The 23,704-nt window shown below is 42.0% G+C and overlaps 2 protein-coding genes across 9 annotated transcripts in view; one reads left to right on the plus strand and one right to left on the minus strand.

Moving 5' to 3' along the window:
* Positions 1–12,186, plus strand: part of DOP1A (DOP1 leucine zipper like protein A) — a 68,736-nt gene extending 56,550 nt beyond the window's left edge. For 2 of the 7 annotated variants that reach the window (XM_075046501.1, XM_075046503.1), the window contains 8 exons: positions 867–928; positions 1,643–1,795; positions 2,984–3,120; positions 4,465–4,520; positions 5,429–5,593; positions 7,247–7,376; positions 9,344–9,403; positions 11,590–12,186. In XM_075046501.1, the coding sequence (XP_074902602.1) occupies positions 867–928; positions 1,643–1,795; positions 2,984–3,120; positions 4,465–4,520; positions 5,429–5,593; positions 7,247–7,376; positions 9,344–9,403; positions 11,590–11,895 (1,069 nt within the window). In that variant the 3' untranslated portion in view covers positions 11,896–12,186. Of the gene's footprint in view, positions 1–866; positions 929–1,642; positions 1,796–2,983; positions 3,121–4,464; positions 4,521–4,614; positions 4,743–5,428; positions 5,594–7,246; positions 7,377–9,343; positions 9,404–11,589 lie in introns of those variants that run through there. The other 5 variants (XM_075046502.1, XM_075046504.1, XR_012653028.1 and 2 more) reach the window with 5 other exon arrangements.
* PGM3 (phosphoglucomutase 3) lies at positions 12,179–23,626 on the minus strand. 2 transcript variants are annotated; one of them, XR_012653030.1, is made up of 13 exons: positions 23,405–23,626; positions 22,784–22,989; positions 21,973–22,157; positions 21,411–21,478; positions 20,958–21,091; positions 20,606–20,801; positions 17,980–18,137; positions 16,875–16,958; positions 16,091–16,189; positions 15,665–15,781; positions 14,798–14,920; positions 13,809–14,022; positions 12,179–13,206 (listed from the first exon to the last, which is right to left on the minus strand). XR_012653030.1 is itself a non-coding variant. In XM_075046507.1 (13 exons), exons 2-13 carry the CDS (start codon positions 22,985–22,987, stop codon positions 13,120–13,122), a joined length of 1,629 nt encoding a protein of 542 aa, XP_074902608.1. In that variant the 5' UTR covers positions 22,988–22,989; positions 23,405–23,621; the 3' UTR covers positions 12,179–13,119. The 2 variants fall into 2 exon arrangements, 1 of the variants encoding a protein (XP_074902608.1); XM_075046507.1 differs by having other exon boundaries at positions 13,809–13,982; positions 23,405–23,621.
* Between the last annotated feature and the right edge of the window lie 78 nt (positions 23,627–23,704).

Raw genomic sequence — 23,704 nt, forward strand, 5'->3', positions numbered from 1 at the left:
ACCTGTTCCAGTGTCTTACTACCTTCATACTAAAGAATTTCTTCATTACATATAATCAAAATCTACCCTTTTTCAGTTTAAAACCACTGCCCCTCATCCTATCGCTACACTCCCTGATAAATCCCCATCTGTCCTGTAGCCCCCCTTTAGGTACTGGCAGGCTGCTGTAAGGTCTCCGCGGAGCCTTCTCTTCTCCAGGCTGAACAACCCCAACTCTCTCAGCCTGTCTTCATAGGAGAGGGGCTCCAGCCCCCGACCATCTTCGTGGCCCTCCTCTGGACTTGCTCCAACAGGTCCATGTCCTTCTCATGTTGGGGGCCCCAGAGCAGAACTCAGTACTCAAGGTGGGGTCTCAAGAGTGGAGTACAGGGGGAGAACCACCTCCCTCCACCCGCTGGTCACGTTTCTTTTGGTGCAGCCAAGGATACGATTGGCTCTGTGGGCTGTGAGCACACATTGCTGGGTCATGTTGATCTTCTGGTTAACCAACACCCCCAAGTCCTTCTCAGTGCTGCTCTCAATCCTCTCACTGCCCAGCCTGTATTTGTGCTTGGGATTGCCCCGACCCATGTGCAGGACCTGGCACTTGGCCTTGTTGAACTTCATGAAATTCCCACGGGCTCACCTCTCAAGCCTGTCAAGTTCCCTCTGGGTGGCATCCCTTATTTTCTTTGAGAAGGGCGTTCGAAAAATACAGTTACAGTTTCAGATCAAATCGCACCAAGTAAATGGTACTTATGTAGAAAAGAGCTTGGATTGGAAGCCTTAGCCTGAATTAAAAAAGAAAAAAAAGCTCCGTAAATATTTCTGTAAATTCCTGCTTTTTTTCTTGCTTTTCTGATTTGTGTACAATCTTCCTCTTTTAGTTGGAGAGCTATTATGGATAATTTGATGACACATGACAAAACTACATTCAGAGATTTGATGAGTAAGTATTTATTGATGTAGTAGTGACTTTTCTCCAAGGGAAACATTAAAAAAAGGGAAAACAAATATCTCAAAGAAAACATTTGTTCAACATTTATTTCAATCTGCTTGATTTATTCAATGTTTTTCATGTTTTCTTGAACTACTTGTTTCTGGAGATCCATAAATAAGATAACTTGAAGTGAGAGAATTTGAGACCAACCTGGCACACAGTGAATTTTGCCTATATGGCAAAGTTGACTGAGCAGAGAGGGTGGGGGTGGGTTTTTGGGGGTTTTTTTGTTTGTTGGTTGGGGTTTTTTGCGGGGGAGGTGGGTGTTTGGTTTTGGTTTGTTGGGGGTTTTTTTGTTGTTTTTTTTTTTTTTTTTTAAAAAGACCTGACACTAACTCTGCTTAAGGAAAAATTGATTCTGCAGTTTCCAAACTTCTGACTGTACATAAATGTACAAATTTTGTTTATTAAAAAAAAAAAAAAGGCTAAACTCCTTCCCAAAAGCTCCCAAACGCAGGCACAATTGTGTATGCTTACAAATTTTCTTTCAACATGTATTTTAAATCACTGTGGTTAAAAATACAAATTGCAGAACATGCATCATCTTAACATCTGTTTTTTGAACTACATTAATGCAACGAAAGTAAGAGTTATTTGTGCCTTAAAGTGAAACAGAAGGGAAATTTTGAAGTTTGTCTCTGCACTATGCATTTTCTCTTTCAGCACGAGTGGCTGTGGCTCAGAGCAGTTCTCTCAATCTGTTTGCTAATCGAGACGCAGAGCTGGAACAGCGTGCTATGCTCCTGAAGAGACTGGCTTTCGCAATTTTTAGTAGTGAGATAGACCAATACCAGAAATACCTTCCAGACATACAAGGTCAGTAAAAAAACATATCATCTAGTGGACTTCTGGACTCTGATGTTAACTGAGGAATGTTTGTATGACAGGGTAACAGTGGGTAAACTTGTCCCATGGAATATCGGTGTGCACTACCTTTTCCGTGGCTGGATGCAAAGCTTCTGCAGATATTGTTTAAAACATTTTCAGTCTTAAATGATTACGAACTACACAGACTTTGTGATTTACCAGTTGACTTTTACCCAGATTATTTCACTGATCTGTCATTTTATACCTTGATCAATGTCCTTGGGTACCTGCAGTGTGCCTTTTGACATGAACATCCGAGCTATAAACACCTATCAATTACGGATAAATGAAAAGGCTGACCTTGAAGTTTTGAATTCTTGACTGCTCTAGCTGTTTTTTCTGCTGCTCTATTTATTTGTCCTATTTATCACTGAAGAATATCTCTTCTAGTGACCTTTTACATTAAGTGATTGGGAATGGGAGCTGCTTAGTTTTATTCTAAGATTATGCAAATAGTTACAGCAGCAGCTTCTAGATATATTGTTTTTTAGTGCTACCAAGGTGGACACTTTGGTCTCTTCCTCTATATGGAAAGTCAATTACATCATCTTTCTTGTTTCATTTGTTCCAGGATTTATTCTTTGAAGTTGTTTGGGTTTTGGTTTGGGGTTTTTTTTTTTCTCCTCAGTCAAGTCAGTAGCTGGGTTTACTATGTTCAAGATATCAGGTGGTTTTACGGGTCTGGACTGTGAAGTGCATGTGTTGGTTTGACTGAAAAATTTCTTTATTTATCTGCGTCTGTATATGTTGAATGCTTAGAGGTGGTTATGGTTAAATAAGAGTGTATCGTCCCTGTGTAATATCCCATGTACCATGATGATGCAGTCTTTTATTAATAGTGATAATGTATCCTAGCTGTGATGGGTGAAACTCTGCATAAGACGAACAAAACTCCCAGATGCACTATTGCATTTATGTGTAGAACTTCAATCAAAATATGCAACTGCATTGTTTTGAGGTTTCTTGCTTTTGTTTGTTGCTTGGTAAAAGTGGTTATTTTTTATGTTGACAGAATAAAACTGTAGCAAAGTACTGAAACAGTAATGTGGCAGATACTTTGAAAGTAAATGAGGGAAGGAGAAAATGCTAGTTGGAATTATTCTGAACTGAGGAAATGTTCTTGGCTTTTTGTTTCAGAAAGGCTGGTAGAAAGTCTCCGTTTGCCACAGGTGCCCACCCTTCATTCCCAAGTGTTCCTGTTTTTCAGAGTATTGCTTTTAAGAATGTCTCCGCAACACCTTACCTCGCTTTGGCCAACCATGATCACTGAACTGGTGAGTTGCAGTTAGCATTCAGGATTTGGAAGACTGGTGCAAATTTGAGACACAACCTTATTCCTCCTCAACATTTTTATGAAAATATCTTCTAGATATTGTACATGTAAATGTACAATGGACAAATTGAAAGCTGACTTATTTTCATAGTCCTGATGTCCATTTTTTGCAACCAAATGGAATATCTGTTGTCTTACGCTATTTAAGCTGTTCAGATGTCTTCTGAATTAAGTTTGCATTTTCTTTCATTGTTCCCTACTGACTCCTACTTCAGTTCCTGCTTACGTATGTGTACCCTCTCCACCATTCCCACTCCTGCTCTGCTCAGTGTTCCCTGTTTCTACTTTGCTGGTCATTCAGCCTTCTTCCTCCAGCAATGAGGATGAGAAGCCACATAAAGGAGTAAGAATCCATGTTGTATTGGCAGTTGATGGTCATTCAGATCACATTGTGGCTGAAATTTTGTAACTATATTTATTCAAGGCTCAACTCAACTTTCTTCTTTCTCTTGTTTTACTCTGCATAACAAGACAGGATAAACATCTGTCTTCAGAGCTGCTACCTGTGGAGTCTCTGGTGTTGGCTGTTTGACGCGCTCTTTTGGGTTTCAGCTTTGGCAATGGGAATGGAGGAGAGTGGTTGGTGCATCCTGTGATCTGTTTAGCCTGTTAGTCAAGGAGTTCCCAAATGACTGGCTAACACAGATTGCAAATCAGAACCACTGCTATGACTTTTTTTTTTTTTTTTGGATCTGTAGGCACCTAACCTAGCCCTTAGTTAACCACAGATCTAAGCAATAGAAGGAGAAAAGCTATATAAAGTATTTTAAAGATCAAGTGCATTGTTTTAGCAATAGATGCATTTAATTTTGAGCCTTTCAATAGCATAAGTATTAGGAAACCCATTCTATTTAATGTAACCCTCTGATTCCTGTGCTGTCCCTTGGCCTTTACACAAGCTACGACAGTCCTTGAACTACTTTCAGTAGACAGGACTGTGTTACTTCTGGGAATTCACACCTGAGCTTGACTGCTCCATTACATGATTCTTTATTCTCATTTCCTTTAGGTCTTGCTCTCTAAGGAGTGGATTAGCCTCTGAGAGCTTTCCTGGCCGTAAAAGAGACTGTTATGGCCCTTGTGCGACTCAACCTATATATAAGGGATGAAAGAGCTTTAGGGTGCCAGTGTCCATTCATGGTTCAGGGGGTTATTTCATCATTCAGGAATGGAAATAAAGCCCTAAAGAGTTCCTCTAAGGCTTATTACTCAGGCCTCCCTACAGCATTTTCCTGAGTCACAGTCCATTAAAAAATGGTATTAAAATGTAGCATTTGATCTTCAGGTACAAGTGTTTTTACTGATGGAACAGGAGCTCACTGCTGATGAAGACATTTCCAGGTAAACTTACGAACTTCCAGCTTGTTTAACATGATAACAGTCTCCTGGCATACTGATGGGCAGTTGAGTCATTCTTTAAAATAATTTGTCTTAGAAAGAATTGTCAAGCTCAGATGAGAAGGATAAGTAAAGAGTGGTTCAGTCTGACTGCAGTAACAGGGACATACTCTTCAGGACAAAACAAAAAAAATCCCACTGTCTGATTGCTCATAAACCACTAAGGTAAATTATGCTACACAAGTATATTAGTTCTGTCTTCCTGACTAAAATTATACTGCTTCTGCAATTAAAATATGCATGGCATGACTTTATAGCTTTTCTGTATTGTACACTTACTTCAAATACTACTGATGCACTTTTTTTTTTTGGTCTAAATAAAAATGTCGTTTCTTTCTAGTGTTAGAAAGACATAAAGATGAGGTAGATATTTTTTCTTGTTTTGTTGTCCATTTCTATCCCATCTATCTTCCACACAGTATGATCTGATTTCAGTCAATGCCAGCAGTAAAGGCAGATTTCTCAAAAGAACAGGAGTTATTTGCACAAGTGTTGTTCTTCTCTTTTTTTTTCTAGATTCTCTTTGTTCTTTTGAAGAATTTTTCCCTAAAATAATGTTGGTATGACTGGGAATTTTAAACTTTCTCTTAATTTGGACGTCTGATGGGAATGAGATGCAGTTTAACATGTTTATTATATATTAACATTTTATCATGTATACACACACATATATATAAACATACAAAACCCCACCCATAGCACAGACTTGCAGTGTTCTGGTTTGATTTATGGATTCAGGATTAAGTTGGTAAATAAAGAGTTGTGTGTTTGTAAAGGCAAGTCAGAAGGATGATGTTCCCATAGTTGCAGAAGGCTGTTATAACTCACCTGCCTGGTATAATTTATTTTAGAACTTCTGGCCCATCTGTTGCTGGTCTGGAGACGACGTACACAGGTGGCAATGGTTTCTCCACATCCTACAATAGCCAGAGATGGTTGAACCTGTACTTGTCCGCTTGCAAATTTTTGGACTTGGCCCTAGCTTTACCATCTGAAAACCTGCCTCAGTTTCAGATGTGAGTAGAAGACACTGTCACTTAAGTTTTTGGATGTTTGTCCATGCTAGTGTATAAAAATCTTTGTTTTCCTATATTTCCTTTCCTTTTCTGGCCTCCACCCAGGGCAGCCCACAGTTCACTCCCTCCCAGTGTCAGAGTGGCCCACAGAGCAAATGATTCTACACACCAAATGAGTTCAAGCTGGTTTGATTTAGCCTGTGGCAAGAGATTCTCCACACTTGTGAGCTAATCAGTAATAGTGATTTATTCAAGTATTTTATTTTTAAAGTATTTATTATTTAAAGTATTTAGTTGCAGTAATGTCTAAGAACTCAAAATAAACCCACATGTCTCAGTGACTAATGCATGAGATCAGATGACTATATGTCGTCTCAGCATGACTCACTTATTACTCCTGCATGATCTGTCTGGAAGATGTCGCAACAAACCTGCTTGTGAAGGGGACCCCATAGGTTTTTCTTGGTTGGTAGTGTTCATGTGTGCCAACTGCTTCCTCAGTGCCTCTGCAATCCTGTTTTGTTGGAAAAAAATGAATGTAAACCAACTGGCATTTGCTGAAGACCCTAGAAATGAGAGGCCACCAAAGACAAAACAAAGTATCTCATCTCTTCCTTCACACTGTGCAGGGGTGACAGAGAGCTGCTGCCCTGGCGCAGCTCTGTAGACATTTTGTCACCTTTAATTATCTTGTTACTTAAAAGATGATTGTGTGGGATAGAGGGTGGAAGGACTTGTACACACTGTGTCAGTTTGTGCCCTGTAGTATTTCTAAATCTAAAGCTAATCTTGAAGGGTTCTTCATTTTTTTATTTTTATTTTTTATTATTTTTCTGGGGACTTGGCTCATAATTCTTGTTCAGTACTCCAAGCTGTCCTAATCTCTGTTATTAGCTAACCTGGTTTTATTTAGGTCATTACTGTGCATTTCTGGAAAGACAACAGTCATGCTGAATCACAGTGTCTTTTGTGGTGTTCTCATGGAGGCTTGGATTGAAGTTTTAAGGACAGAAACTTTGATTTCCTTTATAGTTTATAATTTATAATGCAAGTAGCCAGTCCTTGCAGTGCAGCAAGGTGGGGAGGGGGGGGGGTGATGGTCCACTTGGTCTTGTTGGCCTATGAGTAGGTAAAATAAATGAGTTTCTGTTATCAACATGGTATAATGATGAGAACATTTTGTGTTTTAATAGTATGCATTGCAAATGTGCAGCAAAATGTTTTAAGTAACTTATTTTATAATTCAGAATTGCTTTCAGTTCTCTTGCACACAATGAAGATGTGAATACTACTGTTTTTAGCTTCTCTGCCTTATCTTGCTCTTGGAATCCTTAAATAAGCTTCTCTGCCTTATCTTGCTCTTGGAATCCTTAACTACTTTAAGAAACTCTAAAGGAAAAAAGACAATGCTACATTCTCAGCCATGTTACTTCCTGCTTTTCAGAATGTGCCTTTCCTATTCTTTCTTATCAAAGTCTGATGTGTTTTATGTGGGTTGGTTTTGGTTTGGTTTTGTTGTGGGGTTTTTTTTTTTTCCCCACACTCTTTCTCTGATACTTAACTAGATTTCCTCATCCACTCACATTTTTAGATCTAGCAGAAAAGCCTGCATGTTCAGTAAGGATAACGTCTGCTTGTGTTATCTCATGACAGGTATCGTTGGGCTTTTATTCCAGAAGCATCAGATGATTCGGGCTTGGAAGTACGAAGACAGGGTACGCATCAGAGGGAATTCAAACCGTATGTGGTGCGTCTAGCAAAACTGCTGCGAAAAAAAGCAAAGGTATGTTGCTTTTTTCCAGTTATGCTTCTCCTTGAAAACTGTCATGTACAGTAACATACAGCACTGTTTTGTTTTGGATTTTTTTTTTTTTTTAAACGGTGAAGAATGGAAAGGAGTTTATCTGGTGTGGGAGATTCCCACTGGAGTAATCTCAAGTCAGCATCAGGCAAAAACCACGTGTAGGTATATAAAACAAAAACCAAAAACAAACCCCAAACCAACAGCAAAAAAACCCCAAACCTACTATAGTCAGTGACTTTGGAGTTTCCAATTAACAGTATTGTTTGTATTATTTGAGTAAAAAGTAAAACATGCTTCAGTGTCTTAATACATTTTAACATAAAATCACTTTCAGATAGCCAGTCATATATGTAGATACTAGTATAACTAGCTACCTTTTGAAGTAGAAAAGCATTTTTGTTAATAATAATCACATTTAAATGTTTAGAAAACTGTTGCATTCCTAAAAATGACAGAACCAAGTGTTTTGAGACTCTGTAGAGCCAGGGAGGGCTGGGTTTCTTCCCTGAAGCAGTTACAATGAATGGAAGAGGGCATAGAGCAGTAGAAACAGTTCTAGGGAAATCTTGGCTGTGCAGTTTGTAGGGTGGGAGCAGAATTAGGGTTGTCATTATGTTGGTGCATGAGTTATATTAAAACCGTACTTTGGGTGGGGTGGAGGCCTGATCTGCTAATGAAGCTGGTGGAAGCTGGCCAAGCCCTGTCCCAGGGAGTTTCCTTCTGCTGTCACAAAGTAAGAAAATTGCTGTCAGACACTTGCTGCTCCTGCTGTGAGGACAGAGCCCCCCTGGGCAGACATCATACTGGGAAAGGTTGCTGGGTGGGCCAGGGAAACAGGGAAGAAGCTCGAAGCCATATGGGAGAAAGCTTTGAAGTTTCATTCTTGGGTTTCGCTCTAAATAGATAACATTGTCAGGGCTGAAACACTGTCAGCTTGCTGTAGCTACTGCATTTACAATCTCTAATGAATGTTTTCACTGAGTAAAGAAACTACTACTGACATGCAAGTGGCTACATAAAATTTAGGGATAACTTTGTTGCAGGCAGATCTGAACTATTCAAGCAAGGCTCACAACTACAGGGAGTAAAACGAGTATCTGAAGCACATCTGTATTCTTTATTTTATTGGTTTTTGAACTGAAGATGAGACTAAATTTCTCTTCTCACATGTATACAGGAATAATCAGTTTTGATTGCCAGTCAGGCATAGCCTCTGACCCTGATCTTCAATGTAGGGTGCTATACCTGTTAAAAAGTTGTCACTTTGGAGTTGTCACACTCCAAATAATCTCTCTGAGTGAATTATAAATTACATAGGGTGCATAAAACATACAGGCTGGTAAGTACTGTATGTTGAGATAGATGCCTGAAGTCAGGACTTCTACACAGCATGCTTCAAGAATATAGAAAACTTCCTGGAACTTCTGGAACCCCCTAGTCACGGCAGCAGTTGCACACTGTGAACCATAGCTAGGGGTATGCAGATGAGATAAACATGAGGTAATGAATATTGACTTCCAGGCCATTTCTTCTTTGTGCAGAGGAGAATACTGTTGCATATGGCTGCGGGTTTTTCTTAGAAAGTAACTGTTTCTGAGAAAAATGTTCCAGTGGATCTTAATTTTCCTTCAGGGCGCTCTGACTAATGCTCAGATTCATGTAGTATGGTGTTGCTCAGGCTCTGTTGTCTGAAGGAAATGTGCTTAAAAACCTCCTTCGGCACTACGGGCAATAAACAGAAGAAGCTGGCAGTGCTGTTATTGTCTAATAGTGTCTTGGCCACACTAGCTCCAGAGTCTGCCGTTTCTGGACTGCGGACTCTTTGGGGCAGGTGATTTTTCTAGCTGAAGCATGGCACCCAACCAAGCAACTGCACGGCCTTCATGGCAAAGTATTATTTTGATATATGAAATGCAGTCTGAAAGTTCTCCTCTTTCCTTCCACAGGACAAACAGGAGGACTTTAAGACGGTGGTTTTGGAGGGAATGGAGATGGCCAAGCATCAGGTGAGGGTGGCCTTTGATGCTTGAGTTGTGAAACAAGCTCGCCATAATAATACCATCACCTCAAGGCCCTGGGCAGTATTTAGCTTTCAGTGAGAACTGAGAGATCAGTCTTGTTAGAGGATGAAGTTAAGATATTTTTTTCTGAAGTGAAAGAATCATGAGAGCCCTTATTTTTATAGATAACTTAAAAATTTATTTTTAAGTTGATTTCCTACATGAAATAGATTACAAAAAGTTAATGTTAGTTCTAAGAAGAATTATGATTGCAAATCATTATAAAGTTAAATAAGAAAATTATTTCTTAGATGTGAAACACACAATCCCTAATCGGTCTCTGTCAAATTAACTGTTGTTTTAAGTATCTGAGGAATTAGTGGTGTTTGCTTAGCAGATAATGCTGTGAGGAAATGGCTTGGATGGATTGTATTTCATTGCTCAGAGAGAGAATTAGTATTTGCACGTGCACCCCATTTGGTTGGCTCCTGTGCAACACTGACACTCGCTGCGTGCCGGAGGTAGTCTGTGCTCACCGCTGAGTAACACTGAGCACAGTAGAGAACCCGTACTGAAAAGCCTCTCTTCTGTGAATCCAGTGTGAAGTTTTTCAAGGGGAAGCTTTAAAAACTAGTAGCTTCATTAGAAGTAGAAGGCATCAACAACTCTTTCTGTGTTGGAATTCAGTCTTCCCTTTGTTCTAGTTCATTACGTGCCTTTATCTTCTTGAGACTTGTACAGCTAGAATAGTAATCTCCTGTGATAGGGAGCCTAACTACCAGATTAAAATACTAAATACATTCCTATTTAATTTTAACCTAATTGTTTTTGTGAAACAGATGTCATGTAGGCTCCTGAATTGCAGATGATAGTTGCTTCATTTAAAGGGCAAAAACTGTGTTTGCTAAAGTATCATCTCTTGCAGAGAATCTGTTTGCTCAAAGGCTGTGCAGTTAGTAATCCTTACCTTACGCTCTGCTCCCACTGCTGTTCTTTCCCCTTCATTCTCCTTTCATTACAAAGCTGGCTCTTCAGGAGCTGTGCAGCCCACCAGGGCAGCAGGAGGGCAGGTGGATCAGGAGGTGGCTCTCCTTGATGTGGCCTTTGTGCTTCTTTTCTCCTTCCTCACAGAATAAAAACCAGCATTGCTGGAACCCAACTTCATGGTAGAAGTTTTCCCATACTGGTTTGTCAGTAACAGTCCAAACAAGGTGTTTCTAGTGGTGGTAGTACCTTATTGTCTAGGCTTGAATATAGTTTGTTGACTCAAAGGAAAAAAAGGAAACGAGTGAAGAGTACACCATATAAGCAGCTGGATGTTAGTGCTCAGGTATTTTAGTACGCAGATATTTAAGACAACCCTAAAGACGGTTACAGCAGTGTACTGATGCTGCCTGTGAGTGTCTGGTGTGTGACTGCTGCCTTCGCTGGTGGGGTTCCTGAAATTCTCTCCCTTGAAATCATCCCCATGAAATGGAAGGTGCGTAACCAAGGTTGTCTGAGAACGTGCAATGAGCAACCGAACAGTTTTCCTTTGAGGACAACTTCAAGTGTTTGCTCAAAGCCTCCACCTGCGTTATTTCTGATGCTAAAAACAGCACTGCTTTTGCTCTTCCTGAAAACTCTGAACTCTAGCTTCAAAGTGAAAACAATTCATTTCTGTTATAACTTCCTCTGGGGTTTATTGTCCCTAATGCTGGCAGTCGGGTGAAGCAGGACTGTTACCAGAGACCAGCCTGCCTTGGAAAGCAGCTGAAGGAGCACACAGCCTACCCCAGCAGCTGCAGTACTGGCTGTCACCAGCTTGGGCTGTTTGTGTTAGCCAGGGGGATGCTGCGCCAGGAGCAGCTCCGCAGGGCAGCCCGGCGGGTGCCAGGGACGGGGGCTGCCTTGCTTTGGGGCAGCCCTGGCCTGAGGCGGGGGACTCAAAGGCCCACCACAGCTTTCCCGTTAGCGTCAGCCGCCCGGCTGCCAGCCCCTGTGCTCCCAGCCACTGCCGCTGCAAAATGCGGTGAGGGGAGGAGGAGCAGGGGATCCGCTTCGAAAGAAGTGCTCCAGCACACGAGTATTTTGTTGATGGGACAAGTATTTTCGGAATATAGAAAAATACTGTACTGGATATTAGTCTTTTACTTTTGTCTGTGCTTTTTCTGGTTTGTCCTGTATTATTTCCCATTTCTCTGTATTTACAGAAAAACCCGGAGGAGGACAGCTCAGGGAAAACACTAAGTTGGGAACCAGGTCACTTGCTTTTAACCATCTACACTGTTCGCAGCATTGAGCAGCTTTTGCCTTTCTTCAATGTACTCAGCCAAGTTTTTAACAGCAAAGTCACAAGCAGATGCGTTGGACACTCAGGGAGCCCTGTCCTTTACCCCAACTGTTTTCCAAGTAAGGACATAAAAATGGAGAACCTCAAGACCTTCTCCAGCAAAGCAAGACAAAAGATAGAAGAAATGGTTGAGAAGGATTTTCTGGAAGGCGTCATAAAAACATGAACCAAACTGGTACTATTCAGCTTATATGTAGTGTAACTATTTAAATGAAATACTGTATCTTTCCCAGTTGTATAGTATTCTTTTCTTATTTTGTATGTAATGAAATACTTAATGTTGTATTTAAGTTAAATATTTGTAAATAAGAGAAAAGTTCTGGATGTGGCCTGAATCAAGTTTAAATATTGGTGGCTCATATTGATTATGGTGCCTACTATTTACAGTACGTGTTTTGTTGTCTTGAGTTCTGTCTTTAAAAAAATCCTAAAAAATACAAGGTACACACTTTTTCAATTTGTTCCCAGTTTATTTTTGTCTTTTTTTTTTAATCCATTGGAACTTGTGCTTATTTAACAATCTGGAAAATGCCATTATACCAGGAGTTAATACAGGTCTAAAATGAAAAATAGGTTTGTCAGAGGTAGGTACCCTGAACAAAAATACGTGGAGGAGGATACCTGTGCATTTAAAACATGACATCCCGTTGGTCCGGCCCCTTTGCACTGCTGGGAAACAGTCAGGGCCACAGAAGACAATCTTGTCTCTCTCCCTTCCCTCTTAAAAGTGATTATAAATACTATTACTGCAAATTGCTTTCTAAGCAATACTTTTAAATTGATAAAAGTATCTAACAAAGATATTATTGCAATAATACATTGTTATTTGCAAATGTTCTTTTTCATTATATTGTTTCCCCCTTGAAGTGAGGTGAACTGACTCTCCAGCCCAGTGCCAGCCTCTGCCTTACACTGCCCACAGATGGTTGGGTTACTGTAGGAAGGTGGGGATGATGTTTCTGCAGCTGCTGCGGAGCACAGCCACAACAGAGCTTGAGTCAAAGGCAGTGACCGTAAGTGTGCTGAGCTTGGGGGAGTTGGACTTCGGCCACAAGGTGACAATAACCTGTGGAATAAGCTGGGTGGGGGGCAGAATTCCTTCTGGGCATGACCAGGCCACTGACAGGAGAAGCTAAGTCACCTCTAAGTCACTTCAGCTTCTGAAGCTGGACAAAGCAGGGAAGGGGGGAACATTCAGCAGCAAGAGCATCTCATTAAGAGGTAAGTTGCTAACAGAGGTAAAGAATAAGCAGAATAATATGCTGCTCAGTTCTGATTGATCCTTGCTACTCTCAGGAAGGGTCAGGTATGTCCACACTAGCAAATGGTAAAGGAAGTAATATTAGAAAATAAGCCAAGTTATGAACTTTAACTGCAGTTGTGTAGTTCATTATATAGGCTGGGGTGGTGCTCCTTTTCCACCAGCAAGGTGGTAAACAGCCAGGCTTACTTCATGGGCAAGGGCATCCGTGTTCTCCTGTGGAATGTTTTAAAAGAAGTTAGTTACACGGGTGTCAGCGTGAGAAGGTTAGAGCAAATATGTGATATTAAGGCACGCGTTTTCCTTCTCTGTCATCATGAGGTATCTTCTGCCACTGTGGTCATACTGGCAGAAGAAGGGGGCAGGAGCATGTGAAGGGGGAAGAGCAGGACCACTGCTTTTGCTGTCAATGTAAAGTTCACATGTGGACTAATTCTTAACAGCAGCCAAAGTTGTTGTTGGTTTTTTTTTATTTTGCCTCTTGCAAAATCATGCAGTTATGGGCTGCTTTGGTAACTTTCTTCTTAACCTTGCCTTCTCAGAAGGCTGATTTTCTTTTCAAAATCATCCAGTGTCAAGTCTGCCTTTATAAACATTTAACTCTTAAAGATAAACATTGAGAACATTACACATCTTTTATAAATAAAAGAAAATCCAAAGAGACATTTTGTAATCACTAAGTGGGTTTTTTCCAAATTTAGCACCTGTTAAGCATGATTAAGTGATGAGTATGTAAACATACTTCTCCCTCCATCACCCAGTGCTAAGCAGAAGGTTAACATTAACAAAGCCACTTCATATACAAGTTAAGCTCTCACCTGTGTGTCTGCTTCAGCGTATATTCTAACTACATCTTCTGTTCCTGATGGACGGACAAATGCTCGTGACAATTTGTACTTCTTTACAAGTGCATCAATTTTCTCCTGTAGTCCCGGAGGTGTAACCACACGCCTTTCTGCATCTGTTGTGACAATAACTCGCCTGTCTGCAACCTGCAGCATCAGAAACAGCCCATTTATTTGTGTGCTGGAGCTGTATGATGAAAGCAGAATGGAAAAGGTCACAGGTAAGATGGAACTTAAGGTTTTGATGCATTGTGCTGCCTGCAGAAGAGCTCAGTTTGGGAGTTCCCTGCTTAACTCCAACACTTTGGGATCCCTAGAATCCCTGCTCAGCTACTGCTCAGCACATATTAGCCAAGTCATGCTTGGTTTGGAAGAAGGGTCAGTCCTGAACTGCCTCCTTGGTCAGCCTCTGAACTGGAGCTGCAGCTTCTGCCAGTAGATTGGAAAGCTTAAACTCTTTCCTCTGGTTAATTTAGAGCCCAGAGCTCCCTTACTGTGTCTAACAGAATGCTACCATGTGGGAGCCTGTTCTGCTCAAGCTCTTTGTCTGAATATTGGAGAAGATAAAGAAGAGCGAGCTTGAATAATCATGTTGTACAAAGGGACACAGCAAAGAAAATCCAGCTGCCCAGCAGGCAGGGGCCTTAGAGAAATAGGATTTTTCTAGTTTGAAAGTTAAAGAAATTCTAAGGTAAAATTTCAACAGTTTCGCTCAGGTTTTTTTCATTTAACATAGTTGGCTAGTGTTTCATCATTTGTGTAAGTTATATTTTCACTTTAGTCCAACTGAAATTCTGGTCTCTCCTCTGGGTTGTCTCATGGCTTATTTGGCCTATTTCTGCCCTTTAATGGGCTGTTTCAGGTTTAAAATAAAGCTTATCTGAATATATGCAGGCCAGATATGCTCACAGCAGGGCCCCAAGAGACTGCTGTAACCTGAGCCAGCATGGTGTGTAACTCACCTGAACTTTGAGCAGCCGGTTTGGAAGGTCAGTGTAGATGGCGTCCCACTGTTGCACAGTCAGACCTTTCAAAGCCAGGATTGCTTCAATAACCAACATGTCTGAGATGGCATCACCAACTGTCTGTTAACAGGAAGGGAAGAAACACTGGAGCAGTCAACAGTGAAGAAACAAAGGGGTGATTTATCAGTAAGCTTCCACCTGAAGAGAGTGAAAATGCAGCCAGGCTGACTCGCCTCTGTCTGTGTAGCTGAGGTTGGTTGGTTGGTTTAGTTTGGCAGGGGTGTTGTTTTGTTTTTCCTCCTTACCACGCTGACCCTGTGGTAAGGAGAACAGTGGCATACTTGTACAGCTCTGCCAAGGGCAAGTCCTAGTCCTCACCTCTCCTAAGGAGGACTGGCACCTCATCTTTGGTCTGGGGTCAGGATGCTTAAAGCTGGCCTGTGAAGCAGGATTTGGTGCTACCCCAGATGAATAACATCTGGGCTAAGACAGGGAGTCCCAGGGCTGTGTGGCCATGGGCACTGGAACACTCCCCTACTGCATAAGTTAGTGAAAAACATTGGGTGAAAGATTACTGGCTGTTGAATCATGAACAAGTCACATCCTATCACTAGGTTCCCATGCTATCCCACTCTCTCTTTGGGTCCTGCAGCCAGAAGACTGTGCCAGATAACAGCATTCTGCATCCACTCATGAGAAAATATTACATCTTTCTAAAGACTGTTCCTGTTTTCTTCTTGGCCCCTTCTATCATGGCACCCTACTTCTAACTCCAACAGTCCCTGCAAGAAGCCTGACAGGTACTGACAAACAGGGTTAGCCCCATAACTGTCACCACGGTGATTTGCTTCTCTTGGTTTTTACCTGATTAATCAGGTCAATCATGTTTTCAAGCACCTTTGCCGCTTCTCTTTTTTCATCATCTTTCCCCTCTTTTGCCAGTTGTCTTATTTTAGTTTCAGCAGCTTTACTAAATAATACCTAGAATAAAAAGATGAGCAGCCCATATCACAAACTAGGATACATGCAGCAGTGAGGAAAAAAACTTTTACCATTTAAGCCCAAATAACCATCATTAACGTTTGCTACCATGAATTCCCATCCCCACATGAAACACAGAGGAATTGGTGGCAATGCTATGATAAAAACAGAAGGGGGAAACAAGTCTGTTCTTAAACAAGGAGAGAAAAGTCTTGTTTATAAATGTAGGCAGAGAGGGAAAAGACCTGCTAATCCAACTAAAATATTGTACATAATGGCTGATCTTATGCATTGCATGCTCATACTTACTGTACCATGTCCATTTGCCTCAAAATAAACACCAACATCAAACTCCTGGGCCTTGTGATGCAGGTGTTTCACTCCTGTTTTGACACAGTGCACAGGTACCTGCAGCCAAAGGATATACAGAGAATGTTTACACTGTTACAGACTCCCCTCAGCAGACAGGAACTAAGCACCAACCTGGGTAGACTGTGTTTCACAACTACTGACTCCCTAGAGCTAAAATTATCCACTATTTCTGCAGACCCAATTAAAAAGCAGATTTCATTTACTCAAGTGGAAATAAAGGCTGATTTTTTTTTTTTTTTTCTAAATCATAAATAAACAAAACCCCAAACCAAGAAAAACCCAGTTCAGTTTATGGTTTCAGGGAACATACCAGATTTCTATCCAAACTGAAATAATACCTTAGCTCAGTTTCTGTAGTGAACACTTACCCTGTTGCAGAAAATGAAACACCCAGGGTCAAAGTATCAAGGAGCCTTTACTGATTCACATTGTTGCAAAGCCAAAATCCTCAACTTGTTCCAGAAGTAACAAGGGATTTTGCTTAGCTTTTGCCAAACTTCTTTTAAAACTAGTAAAAGCTTGTTAGAACTTCTTCAGCTTTGCTCTCCTGCATCTCGTTTACCAAGAATTTAGTCACTGCTGCAGGTTTGAAAGAGTCATTTATTTTAGCCTAGTTTAAGTTTTCCTAGTGATCATATTACAGTGGAATTTATTTTAAAAGTAAACAAATTTGCAGAAAACAACATCTGCAGAAAGCTACCAGGAAAAAAATGGAGAATACCTTTAGTGTTTCCTCAAGGTAGCGTGTTGAACTCCCATTGGCATATGCTGTTTGTACCACTGCCATATTTAAGGTCTCTCCCACCTAAGCAAACCAGGAAGCAAAGTGCTTTACTGTCCAATAGGCACATAGCCAGATGAGTAGGATAAATGGAATGATAATCAGAATTATTAAACATCATACATTCTCCTATAGACACTTAAAATTTCTCAGCATCGGGGGAGGCACCAGCTCATAGACAACTTCTGTGTGTTTAAGACAACACAGACTCTATTCAAGTCTTTGTATATCATGGTTTTTTGTGGTTGGCTTGAAGCAGCTCTCCAAGCTTAGGCTTTTCAAACCCCTTTTTCAGATTCAGCAAGCTCAGTGCACTGGCCAGACACGTGGCATTACATGAGGCCATATACACAAGCACTAAAGTCAAAGCTTCCAGTGCAAAGCAAGCAAAGGCTGGTGGCAAGCACAAGTTCTCCTCACTGGCCACCTTCTCTGCCACAGTGTAAGAAATGAGCTGGTCTCTAAGAAAACAAAATGAGGATACCTTTTCTAGGTTTAGTATCACAGACACCAAGTCTAAGAGGACTTCTGAAAATGAAAAGCTTTTTCTCTCTGTCCCCTGTAGGGAGAGGATGCTATGCAGTAGATATAGATAGTACTTTTGGAGTGCTGAGACATACAAGCCCCTCAACTGCCACAACCAAGTTCTCATGCAAATGGAATGCCCAACCTTTACAAAGCTTCACAGAAATGCTGAGGGAAGGACTGAACCCAAAATTAATGAAAAATTAATGAAAGATACCAAATCAAAGAGAATGGAATATCAATACTTTGTACACTGAAACTGGAAAAGTTCTCTCCACTAAGAAAAGGTTCCAGGTTAAAGTATCAGTGCTCAGATTTTTATTTGGAGTGCAGAAGTAACACCCTTGTAAAAACAACATTTTGGCCATACCAATGAGGTACAGGACTGATCTCTTTTTAATCTGTGTTCACTTTAGGTAGATGTAGAGAGACCGCATACATACAAACTAACACAGCTTCCATAGACTATTTTACATGTTCCAATTGAAGTATCAGCATTGATTCCATACATTAGACTTACCTTGGCAAGAAGTTCTTTAAGGAAGATACTAATTAAAGTTGCTATTTTATCTCCATCAATTAGGTGAAAATGGCCGGTTGCGTCCTTATAGTAATAAACAATTCTATCTGCATCACCATCAAATGAGCAGCATCTCTCGTTGGGCTTCATGTCTAGCCCTAGTGCACACAGAGTTACAAATGCAAGTTAGAGACAGAAAAAGATACAAAATCTTTAAATTAGCCCCAGTGTGGATCTCATGCAGAAAGTAAAATTAGCTCTGTGCAGACAACACACAAAACTAATGCTCTGCAACAGGCATTGCTTTTACTAAGCTGTGTTGAATGGCAACTGAAAAGTGCATTTTCAGATCGAAAATATAAATACTAATAGAAAATGCATGTTCTCGAACATTTATTATGCTACACCTTCTCCCCAGATATGTATGAAAATCAGTCCCAGAACTACTGTGTGTAGTCTCACCTCTAAATTTTTGAAATAAGCACTGAATGTCAGTTATGGCACAAGGTTAAAAACCTTGCAGCAGAAGAACACACACCCCTTTTCTCACGCACTTAGTCACCGCAGAGCATACCGAGTCGCACACATCACCCACAGACCGAGGTGAATCGCTTTCCCCCCACTGCACCGCAGAGTGAGCCAGTATTTACAGAGTGACACCTGGGCAGGAGCCTGAAGCAGCGAGTGGCAGCCGGTCGACCTCGGTTGGACACTGGGTGCTCGCCCAGACCTCCCTTACTGCTCCTCTGAGCGGGGCCACGGCACGCTGCACACCCCTGGACGTGGAGGCAAACCACGCTCGGGCAGAGGAGGGCTCCAGAGCCCTGTCACCGGTGTTTCCCAGCACGTGGCAGGTCCGCTGCGCACTCTTGGTGTAACGCTGCTACGTACTTCACCCTCCAAGACATGCAGGAATTAACTGTTTTTCCTTCACGTCAAAAATGCTTTTCTTCAGGAAATATTTCAGGCCTGTTTAATTTTAATCCATTCCCACTTGACAGGCCCGCACCTCCCCTTTGCTTCCTTTCACACAGGAGACACGCTTTCCTGATGCAAGACAAGCATGCACCCCCACGCCAGCGAAGCCATCACTGAAGTGCAATTAAAACAGGAGGTGGCACATAAACCCTACCATTGAAAAAACAACCCCACTCTGAAGCAACCATCACCAAGATTTCTCAGAGCTGTATAAAAAACATACAAGTGGATCTGCTAGCTATAAAATACCTCACATTTAGTCTCCTTGATATTCAATTGATACAACAATCTATAGAATGCATAAGGAGAACCTGCCTCAAAAAGTTTCCAGGCTTAACACCAATAGAGAAATAGCTAGGAAGCATTCACCACCTGACACAGCAATGCCACGCAAAAATGAACTGCTCTTTTGTTAAGGTACATCTTGCTTTCCTTTAAGATGCCAGCCACGTTAACCTCAGAGTCCATTTCTCAGACTGCAGCTGGCCATTCCCTAGGCTGACTTCAGAGTCCCTCAGGAACTCAGCAGGGAGCTCCAAAGGACATGCTGCTGCATCCTGTAACCCCTTCCTGGAAAAAAAACATTTTAGTACACAAGCAGACAGGAAAACTGGCCCGCATTGCTGACACCTCGGCCTTCGGAGCACAGGAAACTATAGCCCCAAACTTGCCTGTTTCTTCTCCTGCATGCCTACAGTGATACAGGACAACACACCCCACTGCTGTTGAGGTCCTCAACGTAAAGCATGAGGTAACGGCAACTGCAACATTTAACTATGACCTTAAACAGGAAGCTCTTACTGCTTAGCACTTCAGAAAAATCAGATCATTTATTTCAGTGAATGTTTAGGAAACCACATTTTCTTTTCAGAGCCCATCCCTGCCTGGAAACGACCAAGGAGTCTCCCCTCAGTCCCAGTTAAAGCCCGGATCCAGACATGACACACAAGCATCCATCCTCGGCAGGAACTGCCACTGTGCTCCTCACCCTTCTACATTTCTCCAGCACGTAAGCAGCGTGGCAAGGGGGAAAGGACACCGTACTTTGGTGTTCAGATTTAGCTAGCATTGCAGTGAGTGCACAGTTGTTAAATGGAGAACCCAGTTTAGCCTCAAAGAGCCTAATACCCAAACTAGCCTGCTCCCCTAGTTCAGGGGTTTTCTTTTATGCACTTTGCAGGACTTTGGTTGAAATAATTTCCTCACCAGTTTATGTCAATCAGTCAGTCTGCTGGCACCGAGCTGTTAATTATCCCAGCTGTTCCTCGGGAACCTGGAAACGTGTCTGCAACCACAGCCCACAATGTGTTTCTTGATAACACGAAGGGAAGTAAAGTAAGTAACAGTAAGCCAGTTCCGACTGATCTTTGGACTCCACCAGCTTAACAATCAGACCGGCTTGTCAAAACATATTTCAGCCAGTGGGAGACATACTGTACTCCTCCAAATGATTTAGACTAACATAAACTAGGGATGTGCCAAACGCAGCAGTACAATTCTCTCTCCATTGCACAAGCGGAACCATTCATGCAGTCACTTAGTAAGAAACAGGGTGCTCAGCTTATCTGAAGATGATACGCCATTGCTAGACCCTGCACTTTCAGATCTGGAGAGGAGGTAAAAAGATATAAAACTACTGACTACATACCTCTAGGTGGTTTCTGGTGAACTTTCACAAAATCTGCACCACATAAGTGATTGAGTTTCTCCTTGGTTCCATCATTAAATAGGTGAATTATCACCTCCTTTGGAAAGTAGGGCTCCATTTCTGATAGTTTCAGGGCTCCTATTCCATTGGCACAGTCAATCTTCAGGCGCCTCTGACTCCCCCCAGCGCTGGGAGACTTAGCACAAGGGAAGAAGGGGCAAAGTGAACTCATACCCTAGTGAAACTGCACTGAGAAGCATGCTGAATTCAAAACTTCAGACCCAAACAGGCTAACAAACAGAAGACATTCATTTTGTACATTTGCATGAAGAAGACAACACCCAGTATTCACCTGTTTTATCAGTTCTGTAAAAGCTTTGGATAGTTTTTCGTAATAACCTTCCAGCGTTGCCTTCCCATACTGCCCTTGGGTGTTTTGACAGCAAACCATGTAATGTAGCTGTGGTGTTGTCACCAAACCATAATCTAGCATAAAATAAAAGGCACAATTTTCAGAAATAGAATACTAAATTAATTCCTCCTTAATAGTTGTACAGTATTTGCTATTCTACAATAAATAGACAAATGCAGTGCAGGAAACCCATATGTAATTTTTCAAGTTCTGTTATGAAAAGATGAAACCCTTCCCCCCCTCCTTCTGTAAAAGCCACACAGCTGCCCTGAAAGAAGATCATTACAAGCAAAAATGGAAATGGTGTCTGGGCTGCTGCTTTAAGTCTACATAACGGAGTCACATTTATATAAAAACTTGAAATCAGACTAGAATTGGAAAAGTTTAACATACCATGGTACTGACCACCTAGAACGGAGATACCATCTATTACTGACTGTGAAAGTTTCTCACTGCTTGGCCTGGAAAACAACAAATACAGCTGATAACCTTTGCAGAAGACATTTATGTATGGACTTGGGAAGGAAGCACACGAGGGAGAACCTCCTACCCATAGACTTAGATTCAACATGAAGAAATCCATACCTTTTTCTATTGTAGGCACCTCCCAATAAAGCGGTTTGAAAGCCACCACCCCAGAGAATAGCAAAGACAAGCAAACTGCTGAACACACAAAGACATCTTGCGGTACCCACCAAAAAAACCCCAAACCCACAATAAAGCATCCTGTTCAGAAACAGTGCCAGCAAGTTCTCATAACTATCAGGGAAGCTAATACAGGAACAGCATTGGAAAACTTTTGTTTACTGCTATAATCATAAATTAATAGGTAGCAAACTAGGCATAAAAAAAACCCATAATCTGGCTGCAGAAGGCTAAACATCCAAAAGCACCCTTGAACAAAACGTTGGCACTTTCATAAAAGAAGCATACATCTACAGCATTTTGTAATTACCTGGTGTCTCTACCAATAAAAACTAAAGCATCTTTGTGCTGGTTCACTGCTGCTTTTTGGCAGATATCAGTTATTATTTTCTGTAATTCTTGCTCCTCTGCATTTGCTAATTGTGTGGCATACTCTTCCCAGGAAGGGTGCAGCATTTCTCCAAGAGGATCAACCAGCTTTACACCATTGTCTTCCTTAGAAGAAAAAAAAGAATGAAAGATAGTAAGCCTAGAAGTGGGAAACTTAATAAAATCTCTTTGAAGACAGCTGACACATGGTTCAATCATATTGCTTCTTTAAATGTGGAGCATTTCTGGGAAGCAAGAGCTTAGCTGTTTATTTAAACCTCCAACAAGCACAGAAATGTAACCAGCATATTAAGTAACCAATTTCTTCCCCCTTATAATTTTGGTATGAAATTTATTTTACATTAAAATGACATAAGGGGAGATTCTAATAACCTGGAATGCTCCACAGCTGCAGAAGTCTAAATGCCTGGTTTGTAATTGCTGCACCTCTTTACTTTTTAAACTTGCGGATTTTGCTCAAAGGTTCATCTCTTCTCAAGTGTACTCCTAGCTTGCCAATGTTACGAATTTCCTACATTACAACACTGCCACATGAGAGAAAATGACGCTTGTGTGTACAGGAAAAAGTAACTTCACACATGCCAGAGATCATGTTTACAAGGAGCAGGCTAAACACATGCTTTAAGCGGGTCCAAGTGCCTTCAGGGTCTGGTCTCTCGGTACCAGGAAGAGTTTTGATTCCAGCAGACTGATCACATCTACTTTCTTTTTAAAGAAAAGGTTGTTCTTACTTCAGGATTGTGAGATGCTGTAACCATGACGCCAATAGTGGATACCACAGCTTTGGACCTGAGAACTGCCAGCAAGCCCATGCGGAACATGACGTGATCAAGCTGTTCGGCCTTGGTGCGAAATCCAGCAGTGCCATACTGAAGAGTAAGTCCAGGAGGTTTAGGATGTAACGCGGAGTATTTTTTAAGGGCTTCAGAATCCATTTCTAGAGAAGGAAGTAACACGGAAGCAAGTGAGGGAAGTCATTATAATTAGTTACATATTTTGCACTCCATTTAATTTGAAGCCCACAGATATCTTATACCGTTCATATCAAATCCCTCGGTGGGACTGCAAGGGGGACCGCTACCAGAGCGGTCCACGAAGGAGCCTCTACATTCCCAGCACAGCACTAGGAAAACAGCTCGACCAGATTTCTCCAGATCACGAGGGAATGACGCGATTCAGGTGAGGAAGGCCACAATTCTCAACCGGTGGGATCCAGGGATCCCAACAAAGTTGGCCGTTACCCACCCGGTGCACTCGGCCACGGCCCCGTCTATCAACTTTAGAGTTCCAAAGCAGCCTGCCCTCCCTCCCTCAAGCCCTTACAGCCGCAGAGAAACCCCCATCAGCATCACCTGGACGTTCTCCTCGGAGGGCGGCTCTGCTAAACTGCTCCGTACCGACCCGCCCGCCAAGGGCAGGGGCCCGGCCCACACCGCTCGCCCTCCGCCGCTGCCGCCGCGCTCCTCTTCCACAGAGAGAGGCCCCGCCCCCCAGCCACGCCCGCCCAATGGCAGCGCGGTGAGAGGCCACGCAGGCGCCACGTGGCACGCCGGCCACGCCCACTCGTCAGTCAGTCAGAGCTCGGGGCCGGGGCCGGGGTCCGGCGCCGGAGCTGCGCCCCGGGGCCGGGGCTGGGGCCGGGGTCCGGCGCC

The sequence above is a fragment of the Buteo buteo genome, chromosome 15 (genome assembly GCF_964188355.1).
Source record: "Buteo buteo chromosome 15, bButBut1.hap1.1, whole genome shotgun sequence".
Lineage (NCBI taxonomy): Eukaryota > Metazoa > Chordata > Aves > Accipitriformes > Accipitridae > Buteo > Buteo buteo.

Coding starts and splice junctions, on each gene's coding strand:
- PGM3 (XM_075046507.1), bottom strand. CDS start 22,987: ATGGATTCTGAAGCCCTTAAAAAATACTCCGCGTTACATCCTAAACCT. Junction 21,479..21,972: donor TTTATTGGTAGAGACACCAG/GTAATTACAAAA, acceptor GTTGTTTTCCAG/GCCAAGCAGTGAGAAACTTT. Junction 13,207..13,808: donor ACGCTGAAGCAGACACACAG/GTGAGAGCTTAA, acceptor AACATTCCACAG/GAGAACACGGATGCCCTTGC.